Raw genomic sequence first — 15,379 nt, 5'->3', positions numbered from 1 at the left:
CCAGCTGTTCTCATTTCACACACACACACACACACACACACACACACACACACACACACACACACACACACATGGGGGGTGGACTTAAACACTCTACAGTTTAGTACAATAAACAAGCTAGCACATAACACATACACAGACACACACACACACACACACACACACACACACACACACACACACACACACACACACACACACACACAACCAGACACAAACAAACACATGGGTTTCAAACACAGATTTCATTCAATTCAATTATCTTTGAACAACATTGACTTGTGTGCTCCCATTGCCCAAACTGATCTGTAACAGTAGAACCTTGACATTCATGTTTAAACCCAGTCATATGCTCACACATTTTAGATGTGTTTCCCTCCACGTGTGTGATTGGCATTCTCTTATACAGCCGCCTCTGTCAAATACCAGGAGTCACAAGAATATCCGGTTTCCACAGTCTGCTAAGTCATATGATTACTGCTCTGCCTAGTATCCATGACAAGTGTTGGGCAGGATCCACTAACAACATGCCGCCAAGTCATGTGAGATTGATATTTCATTAGAATCAGTGATGTTTCGTGGGAGAGAAACAGGAGACAGTTATGAGTAACCTTAGGTGAACCTGGTGAATGCTTTGACAATAACACTGTGGACAACTGGAAATCAGGGAATAAACTCAGACTTGAGACTTGTGTCAGAGGAGTGCTCTGTATATGAGTAGATGTTGAAGAGACCCCTGTCTGAAAAGATCTCAGAGGGAATTAAGAAATGGGAGGAATGTCCCCCGACCTGGCAAGAGGAAATCCATACACAGATTAGTAGAGGAGTAACGGAGGTTAACAGTGTGTTTGAAGCAAATAGAATACTAGTTTCTTATTTCTAATGGTCTGAAGCAAATAGAATACTAGTTTCTTATTTCTAATGGTCTGAAGCAAATAGAATACTAGTTTCTTATTTCTAATGGTCTGAATGAATTAAAAATGCAGGCAAATTGATGTCTGAGCTGAGTCACTGGTAAATGAAATAAAATCAAATATTCAGCAGATTGACTGGTGAATATGCATTAGCTGCTGCAATACTTTTCGACTGCAGTAACATTTTTTTGTATCTTCTTGTTGCTACTTTAACTTTAGATGTTGGCTGTTTGCCCTCATAGTGATGGCAGAGTTGGGAAGAGCCACTGCAGTGGAACGCCATATGGTACCAGTGGGGTGTCGTGGCACTGTTGACTGGTCTAGGCCGGCCCATTGTGGAGCCATGAAACAGAAAGAGAGAGAGAGAGAGAGAGAGAGAAAGAGTAAGAGAGACTATGGTCTGGAGTTGAACCAGGAAAGACATACACATCTCTCTGTAATAGTAACAAAATCTAAGTAAACACAGCACATTAGACGTATCACAACAGATGTACCTCCACATTGATAGTTTACTTTTCCTCAAATAGCACAGTGAAGTGCAGAGGTATGCAGCAGATGGGTCAGTTCTTTTTTTCTTTCACCCTCAAGTGAGCAAAACATTGTTAATTGAGGAAATAATAAATGCCATTTTGAGCTTAGAAAAATAAATGCTCTTTATCCAAAACCTCTTTTGTATTTTGACAATAGGCTTTTCCGTAATGGTAATCCTGATCATACTTTTTGCTATAATTTTGCTCATTAATTGTTCTACCTTGCACACATTTTGAGAAGCCGCAATGAACATAAAAGTGCAAAAATAAACATTAGATCAAGAAAGCATTTACCCATGATCCCTAAAAGCAACTCTAACACTGACACACCAGTGCACAAAGTGTAGCCTATGCCTCATACGTAGGTTAGTTTTTTGTTGATGCAGCAGAAAACCATTTACGTGAGGTTATTGTAGATTTAAGGCAGATCCACAAATCTTAAGTTTATGTTTTTGTAGTCAGTTGTGCAAGACTGAAATAAGCGCAGGGATGGCACATGAAAGCTTATGGCAGTTTCACAAGGGTAATGGCAAAACAAGCTTCTAGGTTTTAGTGGGAATGGTGCATTCTTAATGTATTGGTACTCATTAAATGGGGGTATTGTTATGTTTTTAATTTCAGTGTGTGTGTGTGCATGTGTGTGCGTGTGTGTGTGTGTGTGTGTGTTCGTGTGAGAGAGAGAGAGAAAGGAAGAAAGAGGGAGAACAGATGAATATTTTTACAAAGGCTCCAAAGGTCAGTACGTCTCTCTCTCTCTCTTTCTCTCTCTCTTTCTCTCTCTCTGCCATTCTTGGCTCTGATGAGGGATATGCTGTACCAAGATCCATCAGCTTTATTTGAACCTTTATTTGTACATATTGCAAGGTGTCAAATCTCCCGTTCCCTCTCTATCCCTCCCTCTCTGTCACAGTGTGTGTCTTTCTCTCTCTCTCTCTCTCTCTCTCTATCTCTCTCTATCTCTCTCTTGTCTCTGCCCTTGTCCCCAAATCCACGTTGGTGCTAATCCTCTGTGAGTGATATTGAAATATAATCTGCACGCTTGTATCTGTTGTACTTTTTTTCCCACCCCCTCTGTGACCACCCTCCCTTATCCCTGTCACACGGGAAGACTGAAAATCCCAAACCTTTTATTATCCGATAAAATAGGATTATGTCACTTGTGGTCAGGGCACGAGGCAGGCATCTGGGGGTGTGCTCTGTTACACAAGCGCCACCACGGGGATGTCCAGCTGCTCTCCCTGGCCAGCGATGCCACTGGAACTAGGAATCGCAGTGGTCCAAACCTTCTTATTCAGCATTAGCAGAAGTAAGGTGGATGGACCTGACGGTGTGGGTGATGCTAGTCCCGTCGTCTAGGACGAAATCAGATTAGGCCACGGGTGACGCCGTCCGCACCATCTCCTCTCACATCACAACTCTCATAGATAGATAGATAGATAGATACTTTATTGATCCCTAGGGGAAATTCAAGAATTCTCATCACATTGATGGAACAGATGAAGCTGAGGGAGGCATTGGAAAGGCCTTAATTGGTTATGTAATGGATGGATGCCAAGGGCTCATAGGGCTTGCAGCCTGATCCTGCTTTTCAGGTATTGCAATTGGCAAAGTCAAATTCAGTCAATCCTGCTGCTGCTGCTGCTACTGTTACATTGCTGTGATTATCATATTCCCAGAGAGCACACATTTCATTATTAGGAATGGCTGCTTATTTATTATTGTGGGTGTATTCATAGGTCCAAACTAGCCTAGCCCTGCCCGCCTAGTATCTCCATTAATTTTCATTTCATGGAGGGTGAGAGGGTCCATTGCTCCATTGGCACTGTCACTGGACCAATGATTTCAAACTTAGTGTGAAGTCTACTGTATGGCCGTTACAATTATGTTTCCCAATTGTGAGAGGCCAGACTCTCTTCACAAAGTGAAACAAAGTCATGACAAGTCCAGACAGGCCAATATTCACAATATGGCATGCCAGTGATGAGTATATGAGTATATGGCTCTGGCAATTTGACATAATTGAGGCTGCAGACAGCTGACTGAAGAGCAGGTAATCAGATCTGCGCTTTTCCGCGTCTTTTTTTTTACTGACATTTACAGTCACTCTCTTGATGTTAAAGATGTGATATGATGTATTGAGACTCCCTCGCTCTCTCACTCTCTTGCTCTTTGTGTGTGTGTGTGTGTGTGTGTGTGTGTGTGTGTGTGTGTGTGTGTGTGTGTGACTAATGAGGTGTGACAGTACAACACTAAAGATGCACCACGTAAAACCCGTGTGTGACAGATGACACCTCAGTCTCCCAAAGCACCATCCTAACCCCCCCCCCCCCACACACACACACACTCAGTGGTACTTTGGCATTTGAAGTGAATAACTGAGAGTCCTATGGAGGCGTTTCAGCTTTCAGACAAGGAAGTACAGGAGTAGTAAAGGAGGGAGTGAAACAGCAAAAAAGTGGCTGTATCAGAGAGAAGAGTCCACTGGCGTGCGGGTGTGCGTGTATGTGTGTGTTGTACCAGATTCAGCTTGAGTCCATATGACAAAAAATGCAGTCAGGAAATCCCAAGAGGCTGTAAAATAGGCTCCTTTATTCTCCTGAGTGCAAGAACACACATCGGGAGTATTCACAGATGGAGGATGGTGGGGACAAGGTGACACCCAGCCCTGGATGGGAGAGCGGTTTATTTGGAGTTTGCATGGATTACTAATATTAGGCTGACGCTGGACTTTGGTGGTCATGTTGCTGTGTTCTAATGGCATTTTCAAGTCGATCTGCCACAATGTCTTCTGCGTACTCCCTGTTACTTCTGAGCACTTCTTCAGTAGCTTCTCTGGTCTGTTTCTACACGCACTCAAATCTCCCAAGACTTTGCATTGAGATGTGGGCGGAACAGCATGGGGGCAGCAGAAGTAACAGAAATAGCTGTGTGAATGAAATGTAAATGTATGTAAATGAAAAATCCCACATGAAAGTGGAGGGATGTAGAGAGCTTCATGGTGAGAGCATGTTTTACAGTTAATCAGATTTGAAAGGAGGCTGCAGAGATGTGATGCGTGATTTGGGTGTTTTTCATGGTTAGCATTTTAGGAGTAGCTGTTAATCATTAATGGCAGTGCACAGCTAAATTAGTCCATAATCACTCTTATTTTTTATTATTATTATTATTATTATTATTATTATTATCTAAAAGGGACAATGCACATTAATTTACATTTCAATTACACTCAAAATGTAAATGAGTTAGCAAATGAGATAATCTTCATCTGCAGTTCACTCCCTAATAGTAAACCAGTATCAGTATCACTACAGTACTGTATCAGTAAATACATTGGAGGCTTGCATTTACTGTAATGTACACCAACAAATGTAATGCAGTAAGAGAGAGGAACACATTTTAAAGTTGTTATTATTAACAACATGAGCAGAATGGAAAGATTCCCATGCATAGGCAAATGCACTGTTGGCCACTGTTCTTTGGCCTTGCAGAATAACTGAGAGGAAGTAGGTCTCTGTAACAGAATGTTGTATGTTGTAACAACATATCATGTCCTGATTTTATCTGTGAGTTCTGAGGGTCTCTCTGATGATGTGCTTGACATGTTTTGTGTGTGTTGTCCTCAGAATGGTCTAAATGCACTCCACCTTGCTGCTAAGGAGGGCCATGGGGATCTCGTGGAGGAGCTGCTGGAGAGAGGGGCGTCTGTGGATGCCTCCACAAAGGTACTCGCCAGATCTGTCAGTGCACTTACATAAACCCAGCAATCAGAATCTGATTAGATCACCACACGGATTATTACTAGAAAAGGAATATTCGAGTTCACATGCTAAACGAGCTAGCAAAAATTCGTATTCCATGATGACATCTTCATTCAGGATTTATAATCAACTCATACTGTAATCAGAGTATTAGCTAGACAACAGATCTAATCAGATCAAAATTAAATACTCCAGGTTACTTTTCTAATTTCATAAATTTGGGTGTCAATCCGATTACACAATTTACATTTTCTTTCTTGTTTATTTGTTGTTTTTGTTTTTCTTATCTAAGTAAAGGGTATATCAGAATATCTGAATAAAGGGTGTATCAGACCGAAGTCAGATAGTTTGTATGCATGTAACCGCACTGTGGCAGTCCAGTATAATCAGAGCAGTGAATCTAATGCATGAGTATGAATCTAATGCTCATGCATGAGTATGAATCTAATGCATGAGTATGAATCTAATGCACGAGTATGAATCTAATGCACGAGTATGAATCTAATGCATGAGTATGAATCTAATGCATGAGTATGAATCTAATGCACGAGTATGAATCTAATGCATGACACATGACTTGAGCAGCAGAGGTGCAGTAGGCATATAGAGCACCAGTGCAGAGTGAGAATAGCCATGAGTGGGATATTTGCAGCGTGCGGTCTCTTCACGGTCTCTTCAGCTGTTTTGCAGTCTGGACAGTGCAGTGGGCTGTGCTGCTGGTTCATGTGAGGTCATACAGCAGCGCAGCAGAGGGAGGTGGGACAGGGTTAGATTAGCAGCACTCTGCTGCTAACTCGTCCTCTGCTGCCCTTCACACCCCTGGCATTTCAAAACAGGCCGGACAAACACACACATGCACATGCGCACACACAGGCACACATACTTGGGCACACACAAACAAACACACACACACACACACACACACACACACACACACACACACACACACACACACACACATTCACTCTCATGTGCGAACACACACAAACACACAACACACATACATATTCACACACACACACCAAAAACACAGGGGTTTTAATGTTCAAATGTCAAATGTGTCCCATGACATCTGTACAAGTCAGTTAGCGATAATGAACTAATTATTTATGGTGAATTGTACATGTAGAATGCGAAATCCTAACAGCAAAAACGCACTCAAAGCATGATGGCAATGGTAAGAGCCCAGGCAAAAGGCTGTTTGTGGTAACTATGTTGTGGCTGGCTCTACAGAAAGGGAACACAGCTCTTCACATTGCCTGCCTGGCTGGACAGAAGGAGGTTGCCAGGCTACTGGTGAAGAGGGGTGCTGACGTCAACTCTCAGTCACAGGTAAGAGACACACACTGGACAAGCAGTCAGGAAGCACTGGGGTCAACATATACAAATACCTATGCACTCAACAACAAATAACTTGCATTTATATAGCACTTTACATAACAGTGTTTTACAGTGAACGGGAAACCTCACTGCAAATGGGAACATATGTATATGAGATAAACTATTCATACATGCACTATGGTCATGTGTCTTTGATCTGTGTGTTTGATCTCCCTTCAGAATGGATTCACCCCTTTGTACATGGCAGCACAGGAGAATCATTTGGAGGTAGTCCGTTATCTACTAGAAAATGGAGGCAATCAGAGCATAGCCACAGAGGTGAGTGTGTTTGGTTTTTGTGTGTTGTGTGTGTGTGTGTGTGTGTGTGTGTGTGTGTGTGTGTGTGTGTGTGTGTGTGTGTGTGTGTGTGTGTTCGCATCAGATACACACACGTCCTTTAATGGGACCACAATGAAAATAAGCCTTATTAGAGCTTTATTGTGTTCTATCCCTTTGACAATACTGTACAAAGACACACTTTTATTTATTTATGTCTTTTATACATTGTCAATAAAGAATTTCAAGCAAGCAAGATTGAAGTTCTAAAGACTTGCAAAATTCTGCTCAGCCATCATGGGGAGCATACATATATGGAGATGTTTTAGAGATGTTTTATTTGTCCTTGATGTGTCGAGTGTTACACATGGAAGGACCAGTAACAGTATGTGAGCCATGTAGACCTGTCACCTTGTCCATGTAGACCTGTCACCTTGTCAATAACTCTTCCCACAGTATTTGGTTCTTGTTTTCCTTGCTTGCCTTTCGGATCTAAATAAAAGCATTTGTGTGTGTGTGTGTGTGTGTGCGTGTGCATGTGCGTGTGTGTGTGTGTGTTTGTGTGTCTGTGTGCCCCAGGATGGCTTCACTCCGCTGGCCATTGCTCTACAGCAGGGCCACAACCAGGTGGTCTCCCTGCTCCTGGAGCATGACACCAAAGGCAAGGTGCGCCTGCCTGCTCTCCACATTGCTGCCCGCAAGGATGACACCAAGTCCGCCGCCCTGCTCCTGCAGAACGACCACAACGCCGACGTCCAGTCAAAGGTGGGGAAGAGAGGGTTGGTGTGTGTGTGTGTGTGTGTGGGGGAGGGGGGGGGGCACAAAGTAAGGGGGATAGAAAAGAGAGGGAAGATGGAGGAGAAGAGACAAGTAAAGGGAGATAGAAAAGAGAGGGAAGATGGAGGAGAAGTGGATGGAATGTGTTGAGATTGGATTAGGTGAATAATATTTATTAAAAAGTCTACATGTACATGCTGGCTGTAACTAGTGGGGAGTGGGGGTGGATGCAGCAGTACTTTGACAGTAAAATTGAATGCTTCTTTTGTGTTATTTGTCTGTATGTCAAGAATATTAACGGGTATGAGCCACACTGTGTCCTTGGTTCTGGGGGTAGTTTGACATGTCTTGTTGCTCTTCCTTGTGCGGCCCTCCCAGATGATGGTCAATAGGACAACAGAGGTATTGAGGCACATTCAGTTCATCTCTGCATCTTTGCGACTGTATTATTTCATGCTATTGTTCGTATGTGTCATTCGCTGCTCGGGATCAGTTTTTCTTTTTGTTGTTGTTGGTGTTGGTCACTGCATGAGGGGAGTTAAAGTACCACTGTATGTCCTTCTCTTATCATGGTCTGTTGTCAATGTTCAGTCTGATAGAGGCATGATGGCCTGCTCTTATGCCAGATTTTATAGTGTATGGTGTTAATGGATAATGTTTTTTTAGTTTATGGTGTACGTTTTTCTTCACTTTCTGTTTAAGTTTGATCATATTTTACCAGGGTTTGTGTTAGCTGTTGTTGGCTACCATTTCACCCATTCGTTTGTTTCCGGATTCTTCTTGTTTCAGAATAGTGTAGACATGTTTTTTTCATTTCAATGTTTTGTGGTATACTTTTTATATTTTGTAAATGTCTATTAAATACTTCTCCAGGAGGAAAATAGTGTGTGCAAAGTGAACTAGCCTCAGCTCTGCATGCTAGCACCCTTATTTCCCCTTTAAATACCAGTATATGTGTAGTAAGTCTCAATCACATTACACTTCACCCCTTTCTTAATCCTGTCTCTCAAATTGCACCATGTCTCTCAGAATGGGAAGGTAAGGAAAGAACTGTGCTGTCTAACCCTGCTCTCCTAAGCAGAAGTTAATATTTATATTTATATGTCCATATTGAGTCCATACGTTCCGTAATTGTTCATTTGTAGTATTAAGTCGATAACCATAGTAAGTAGTGGCTACTTGTATTACTTTCAGAACACGTCATTGCGTTTCAGTTTTTCCGTATCTCCTATTACTGCTGTTCAGTTAATAACTGTCTTGAATTCTTCAAAACTTTTTTGCATGGGAGAGTCTTATTTTATAATATTCATAACCAAACATTACTTTTTGGACGAGTTTCTTTTGTCCTTTTATTAATGCCTTGCATCTTTTTTATTTCTGTAATTGCAAGTCTTCATTGGAATGCTGCATGTTAGAGGAGATAGATATTTAAAAACAAATGTTTGAAAAAGATCCTCAATCTTTTTGCCTTCTCTGTCCCTTTATCTCTCTCCCTTTATCTCTCTCCCTTCATCTCTCCTTCATCTCTCCTTTATCTCTCCTTTATCTCTCCTTCATCTCTCCTTCATCTCTCCCTTGATCTCTCCTTCATCTCTCCTTTATCTCTCCTTCATCTCTCCTTTCTGCCTTTTTGCTTTACTCTTTCTCTTACTTCCCTCTTTCTCTCCGGCTCTCTTTCTCCTCTCTTGATGTGTGCTCTTTGCCCCCTGTCCTTGCCTCTTTCCGCCCTAACAGAGTGGGTTCACCCCGCTGCACATCGCTGCGCACTATGGCAATGTAAATGTTTCCACACTGCTGCTGAACAGAGGGGCTGGGGTCGACTTCACGGCCAGGGTACGCAAGCCAGCCTCAGCCAATCAGGGCTTCACACTCCGGGTCCCTCTGGATCCATTTAAGCCACTGATTCAGTGGTGCCCTTCTAAGACCTCACAATCAGCTATTTCTGAGTAGAACTTGGCGTCCCAGTATCTATTCACCTTGGACTTTCATGAAAGTTTTCCTGAAAATTTGGCCATCTATCATTCAAAGGACTGTTTTGCCATAGTTTTCAAGGCAGAGCTAACATCTATACTAATGAATTGTGTGGCTTAACATAGACTATATTTATATATACAGATATATAAATTTATTTGTTTTGGATTTAAGCATTTGGAATTCTAACTCATTCCATCTCGGTACCTTCTAGAATGGAATAACTCCTCTTCACGTGGCCTCCAAGCGAGGGAACACCAACATGATCGCCCTTCTGCTAGACCGAGGAGGCCAGATTGATGCTAAGACAAGGGTAAGTGACAGAGATGATGATCTGTTTGGAGGATCACTCTCTACTGTGAGAGAAAGGCCCTTCTTACACTGTAGCATTGCTCAAAGGCCTACTAAAAGTGTTTGTAGCAATGACTGTATATAGACAAGCATAGAAATTGTCTGTGACCTGTGTGTGCATCTGAGGGCATCATTATGATGTTAATTATGTAAATCTGAATCCTCAACAGTTACAGTCTACAGTGATGCACAGTAAGAATCCCATAGTTTGAGTGGAAGAGACTAATTCTGTGTGTGTGTCTGTGTGTGTGTGTGTGTGTGTGTGTGTGTGTGTGCGTGCGTGCGTGCGTGCGTGCGTGCGTGCGTGTGTGTGTGTGTGCGCGTGACAGGATGGCCTCACCCCACTACACTGTGCAGCCAGGAGTGGGCATGATCCTGCAGTGGAGCTACTGCTAGAGAGAGGAGCGCCCATTCTGGCCAGGACCAAGGTACACACACACACACACACACACACACACACACACACATACACATCTAGTTATAGACACACAAACTGCATGACTTGCCTAAAATACCCAAATATTTGTAGTGAGCTGTGCCTCCATAATCCCTACTATAATTCTCTCCCTCTCTCTCTTCCTATCTCTCCTTCTCTCTATCCATCCCTCACTGACTTTGACTGTCTTTTTTCACACCACTCACACGTTCCCTCTCTTTCTCCCTCCCTCTCTCTCTCTCTCTCTCTCTCTCTCCCTCTCTCTCTCTCTCTCTCTCTCTCTCACACACACACACACATACACACACACACACAGAACGGTCTGTCCCCGCTGCACATGTCCGCTCAGGGAGACCACGTGGAATGTGTCAAGCACCTGCTGCAGCACAAGGCGCCGGTGGACGATGTCACCCTGGACTATCTGACCGCCCTCCACGTTGCTGCCCACTGTGGCCACTACAGAGTCACCAAGCTTCTGCTGGACAAGAGGGCCAATCCCAATGCCCGGGCGCTGGTACGTTCCCAGAGTAGCCCGGAGGTTGATGAAAAATGAATGTAATTCCATTGCGGGCTGGTTTGTCAGATACGAACCTACATGTTCTCTTTTTTCTAGTTAAAAATGTCAAAGTGCTCAGGACTAGGCCTCATCCTCGTGTGTAGTGGACAATCCTGCTTGTAGTGTTTGATCGATGTATGCTCACCTTTGTGTGTGCTCGATGTTCAGAATGGCTTCACGCCCCTGCACATTGCCTGTAAGAAGAACCGGGTGAAGGTGATGGAGCTGCTGGTCAAATATGGAGCCTCCATCCAGGCCATCACTGAGGTGAGCCCTCAGACGAGGCTTGCTGTGGTTGGAAATGCCATTTGTCATAATGTGTCTAATTTACGTGTTTAAAACTGAAGTTTCTCTTTACAAAAGTCTTTGTGGTTCTAAATATTTTGGAAACAAACCTTCTGTTCTTTCTCCCTCTCACTCCCCCCCCTCTCTCCTTTGCTCTCTCTCTCTCTCTCTCTCCTCAGTCTGGTCTTACTCCCATCCACGTTGCTGCCTTCATGGGTCACCTCAACATTGTTCTGCTGCTACTCCAAAATGGCGCCTCGCCTGATGTCCGCAACATTGTAAGCATTGGCCATGCAGCATACATATTGTTGCCTCTAGAACAAACTAACCAGCTGCACATGTAATTCAGTCTTTTAGAAAATTTTAAATAATTTAAAACATGGTCTGTAGTTGAATGCTAACTTGGTTTGTCTCCCTCTGTGTGTGTGTGTATGTGTGTGTGTGTGTGTGTGTGTGTGTGTGTGTGTGTGTGTGTGTGTGTGTGTGTGTGTGTGCACAGCGAGGCGAGTCAGCCCTCCACATGGCTGCGCGTGCTGGTCAGATGGAAGTAGTGCGCTGTCTCCTGAGGAATGGGGCGCTGGTGGACTCCATGGCCAGAGTAAGACCCCCACTCCAGCCCTGAGAACCCTCAAACACTCCAGCCCTGAGAGCACACTCAAACACACCAGCCCTCAGAACCCTCAGAGCATACAGTACTAGCCCTGAGAACACTCAAACACACCAGCCCTGAGAGCACACTCAAATACACCAGGCCTGAGAATACTCAGAACATACCAGCCCTCAGAACACTCTCAAACACACCAGCCCTTAGAACACTCAAACACACCAGCCCTTAGAACACTCAAACACTCCAGCCCTGAGAGCACACTCAAACACACCAGCCCTGAGAACACTCAGAACATACCACACCTGAGAACACTCTCACATACAAGACAACTCTCAACACAGACATGTAATACTGTCCAGGAAGACAGTATCACCTTCCTGTGTTTGGAAAAGTTATAGAAGCTTAAATAAAATGTTATGTTTAAACCAATATTAAAATTACTTTTATATTATAATATTATATTCATATGATAGATTAATGTATAATAATGTAGATTTGGTATAGAATTATGTTTAGTTTAAATGTCACTGAAATTTTTCTCATCTTTGACGTTTCTCTCCACACTAAATTAAAAGTACTTAATGACTAACTCATGCGCTGTCTTGGCGTGCAGGAGGACCAGACGCCCCTGCATATTGCGTCTCGGCTGGGCAAGACGGAGATAGTTCAGCTGCTGCTCCAGCACATGGCTCACCCCGACGCAGCCACCACCAATGGCTATACCCCTCTACACATCTCCGCCAGGGAGGGCCAGCTGGAGACCGCCGCAGTGCTGCTGGAGGCTGGAGCCTCACACTCCCTGGCCACCAAGGTAGGGCAGCTGATATCACACCGACACACACACACAAACACATACTTTCCCACATATTCAACCACACACACTCACATGATATTTCTGTGTCTTACCCCACAGCTTGGCTACACACATAATCACACAAACACACACACACACACACACACACACACACACACACACACACACATACACACACACACACACACACACACACACACACACACACACATACAAACATTCACACAGAGAGAGACACACACATTCACACTGGGTATACTTACAGTTCACTAAAGGTTGTTTTTTTTTTTGCAGACACAAATGTAAAACTTTTTTTTTCATTTCTCCCTTTGCAGAAAGGATTCACTCCTTTACATGTAGCTGCTAAGTATGGAAGCCTGGATGTGGCAAAACTCCTGCTGAAGCGTCATGCACTTCCTGATGATGCTGGGAAGGTAATGAAACCATTTTCAAAACTGTGCAAAAATGCTAACAAAAAGCCAATTAATAAGCAAATTGCCTGACTGTCTTTCCAATCTCTGAATTATATAAGACTGCTTGAAACAAGCTCTTCTCTAATTGTATCATTGTCAGAATCAATATCAGAGATATGATCAGTGGTATAGTCGAATAATTCACATTAGTTTTTAAATCTTGATATGTTTCTTTTCCCAGAATGGACTCACTCCACTCCATGTTGCAGCTCACTATGACAACCAGGAGGTGGCGCTCCTTCTCCTGGAGAAATCAGCCTCCCCTCACGCTACAGCCAAGGTCAGACACATAGAGCTCTCTCACAGTAGCCTATACCAACACAACTCTCTCACATTATTTCAACATTGGTGAAAGATAAAATAAGTGTATGATATTGAACCGTAGGAAGTGAGCCAGTACTGCAGTAGGCACAGCTGCAATAACAACAGAGCTATTTCCACATCCCAGTGCCTTGGTGACTTGAGGAGAGAGGGCTGTTGCCCTTGAATAGTTTTAAAATGTCTGGAGAAAATCCAGAAGATTTAATGGGTTCAAACAGGACATGAATATAGTAAATTAAATCATGATGGTTACATTTCTGTGTGCCTGCTTCCTCACACTCCGTCCATTTTGTCCCGTCATGATAGAATGGCTACACCCCCCTCCACATTGCAGCAAAAAAGAACCAGACAGCTATCGCCTCAGCACTGATGCAGTATGGTGCTGAGATCAACGTGCTCACCAAGCAGGGGGTCAGCCCACTGCACCTGGCCTCTCAGGAGGGACACAGCGAGATGGCCGCCCTGCTGCTGGAGAGAGGCGCTGTGGTCAATGCCCCGACTAAGGTCAGCCAATGAGGAGTGGATACTTTGCTATTATCAGAGTAAGATTACAGGAAGATCAGACATTGATGTAGGTAGATTAAAGTGGCATTTTTGTCGTCTAAAACATCCTATAATGTCCCAGAAACATCAACAAAACGTGAAGAATCAACAGTTTTGACATAATGCCAAAAACCCCTAAGCTCTGTGCTGTCAAGCTTTTAACTGAAGATAACATGCAAACCACCTAGCACCAGATTAGCTCTCTTGTAATACCACGGTGTACCACATGAGGCCGCTGTATTAAATACAATGCAAGTCAATATAAAAGTCACAACCTCTGGTATAGAGATAGAGTTATTTTTCACTGGTTCACTACTGTAGTTGTATTTTATAATAGTGGGACTTTTGGATACGTACTGAGCCTCACTGTTCTGTGACCCACAGAGTGGACTGACGTCCCTGCACCTGGCAGCCCAAGAGGACCGGGTGAACGTGGCAGAGACTCTGGCCAAGAATAACGCCAACCTCGACCATCAGACAAAGGCAAGAGCAGGGCAACAGCCGTATGAGACTGATCACCAAAGAAACCTCTGAATCTGAGCACCGAAAATCTGAGAATCTGAGTTTGCTTTTAAACCATGCACTCCTGTGGAAGAACACATGCTATGTGTATAATATATGTAGACTGCCATTACGTCCCGAGGAGCATCGGACTCCAGAGCTCATGGTTTCATGATATGGCTTCAGTTGACCTGATGATATTTCTGTCTCTTACCCCACAGCTTGGCTACACCCCACTCATAGTAGCCTGTCACTATGGAAATGTCAAAATGGTGAACTTCCTCTTGCAGCAAGGTGCCAACGTCAATGCCAAAACAAAGGTACAGTAGGTCTTTGCAAGCGACTGGGCCAATGACTGTATGACATTGCAAAGAAATAGGAATATCAACAATGATTATAAGTGGCTTTTATATTTGTTGTGTTACCACAAGTGTATCGCTTTTATGTCAAGTCAATCAAGCAATCAGTGAAAAATGTGATAATTGTCATGCTGATTGCTGTCCTTTTCCAGAGTGGCTACACTCCTCTTCATCAGGCAGCCCAACAGGGGAACACACACGTGATCAACGTTCTGCTACAGCATGGAGCCAAGCCCAACGCCACCACTGTGGTAAATATACTGTATACTTTTATGCCAGTCTGTGTTATGCACAACATGCTAATCAATATCAATAAATAGATTATAGATGTATTAGTATTGGTAATGTATAATGGTCATTATAGTTATGAGAATGTTCTTACCTTTGATTTTTGCATAGAATGGAAACACTGCTCTGTCCATTGCTAAACGCCTTGGCTACATCTCAGTAGTGGACACATTGAAAGTAGTCACAGAAGAAATTATCACCACCACTACAGTAAGTGATCTGATGCCTCCTTGAATTGA

General features: G+C 43.4%; 1 protein-coding gene across 1 annotated transcript in view; it reads left to right on the top strand.

Moving 5' to 3' along the window:
• ank2a (ankyrin 2a, neuronal) overlaps window positions 1-15,379 on the top strand; it is a 108,261-nt gene that overhangs the window by 24,644 nt on the left and 68,238 nt on the right. Inside the window, exons 3-23 of the mRNA XM_042107984.1 lie at window positions 5,068-5,166; window positions 6,436-6,534; window positions 6,763-6,861; window positions 7,438-7,623; window positions 8,014-8,037; window positions 8,665-8,673; window positions 9,370-9,468; window positions 9,821-9,919; window positions 10,287-10,385; window positions 10,710-10,907; window positions 11,118-11,216; window positions 11,414-11,512; window positions 11,734-11,832; window positions 12,455-12,652; window positions 12,991-13,089; window positions 13,310-13,408; window positions 13,756-13,953; window positions 14,377-14,475; window positions 14,715-14,813; window positions 15,005-15,103; window positions 15,252-15,350. Of these exons, the coding sequence (XP_041963918.1) occupies window positions 5,068-5,166; window positions 6,436-6,534; window positions 6,763-6,861; window positions 7,438-7,623; window positions 8,014-8,037; window positions 8,665-8,673; window positions 9,370-9,468; window positions 9,821-9,919; window positions 10,287-10,385; window positions 10,710-10,907; window positions 11,118-11,216; window positions 11,414-11,512; window positions 11,734-11,832; window positions 12,455-12,652; window positions 12,991-13,089; window positions 13,310-13,408; window positions 13,756-13,953; window positions 14,377-14,475; window positions 14,715-14,813; window positions 15,005-15,103; window positions 15,252-15,350 (2,298 nt within the window). The remainder of the gene's footprint in view (window positions 1-5,067; window positions 5,167-6,435; window positions 6,535-6,762; window positions 6,862-7,437; window positions 7,624-8,013; window positions 8,038-8,664; window positions 8,674-9,369; window positions 9,469-9,820; window positions 9,920-10,286; window positions 10,386-10,709; window positions 10,908-11,117; window positions 11,217-11,413; window positions 11,513-11,733; window positions 11,833-12,454; window positions 12,653-12,990; window positions 13,090-13,309; window positions 13,409-13,755; window positions 13,954-14,376; window positions 14,476-14,714; window positions 14,814-15,004; window positions 15,104-15,251; window positions 15,351-15,379) is intronic.

Source organism: Alosa sapidissima, chromosome 1, assembly GCF_018492685.1.
Source record: "Alosa sapidissima isolate fAloSap1 chromosome 1, fAloSap1.pri, whole genome shotgun sequence".
Taxonomy (NCBI): domain Eukaryota; kingdom Metazoa; phylum Chordata; class Actinopteri; order Clupeiformes; family Clupeidae; genus Alosa; species Alosa sapidissima.
Note: the sequence above shows the minus strand (reverse complement) of the source record. Positions and strands in the feature narration are given on the sequence as shown.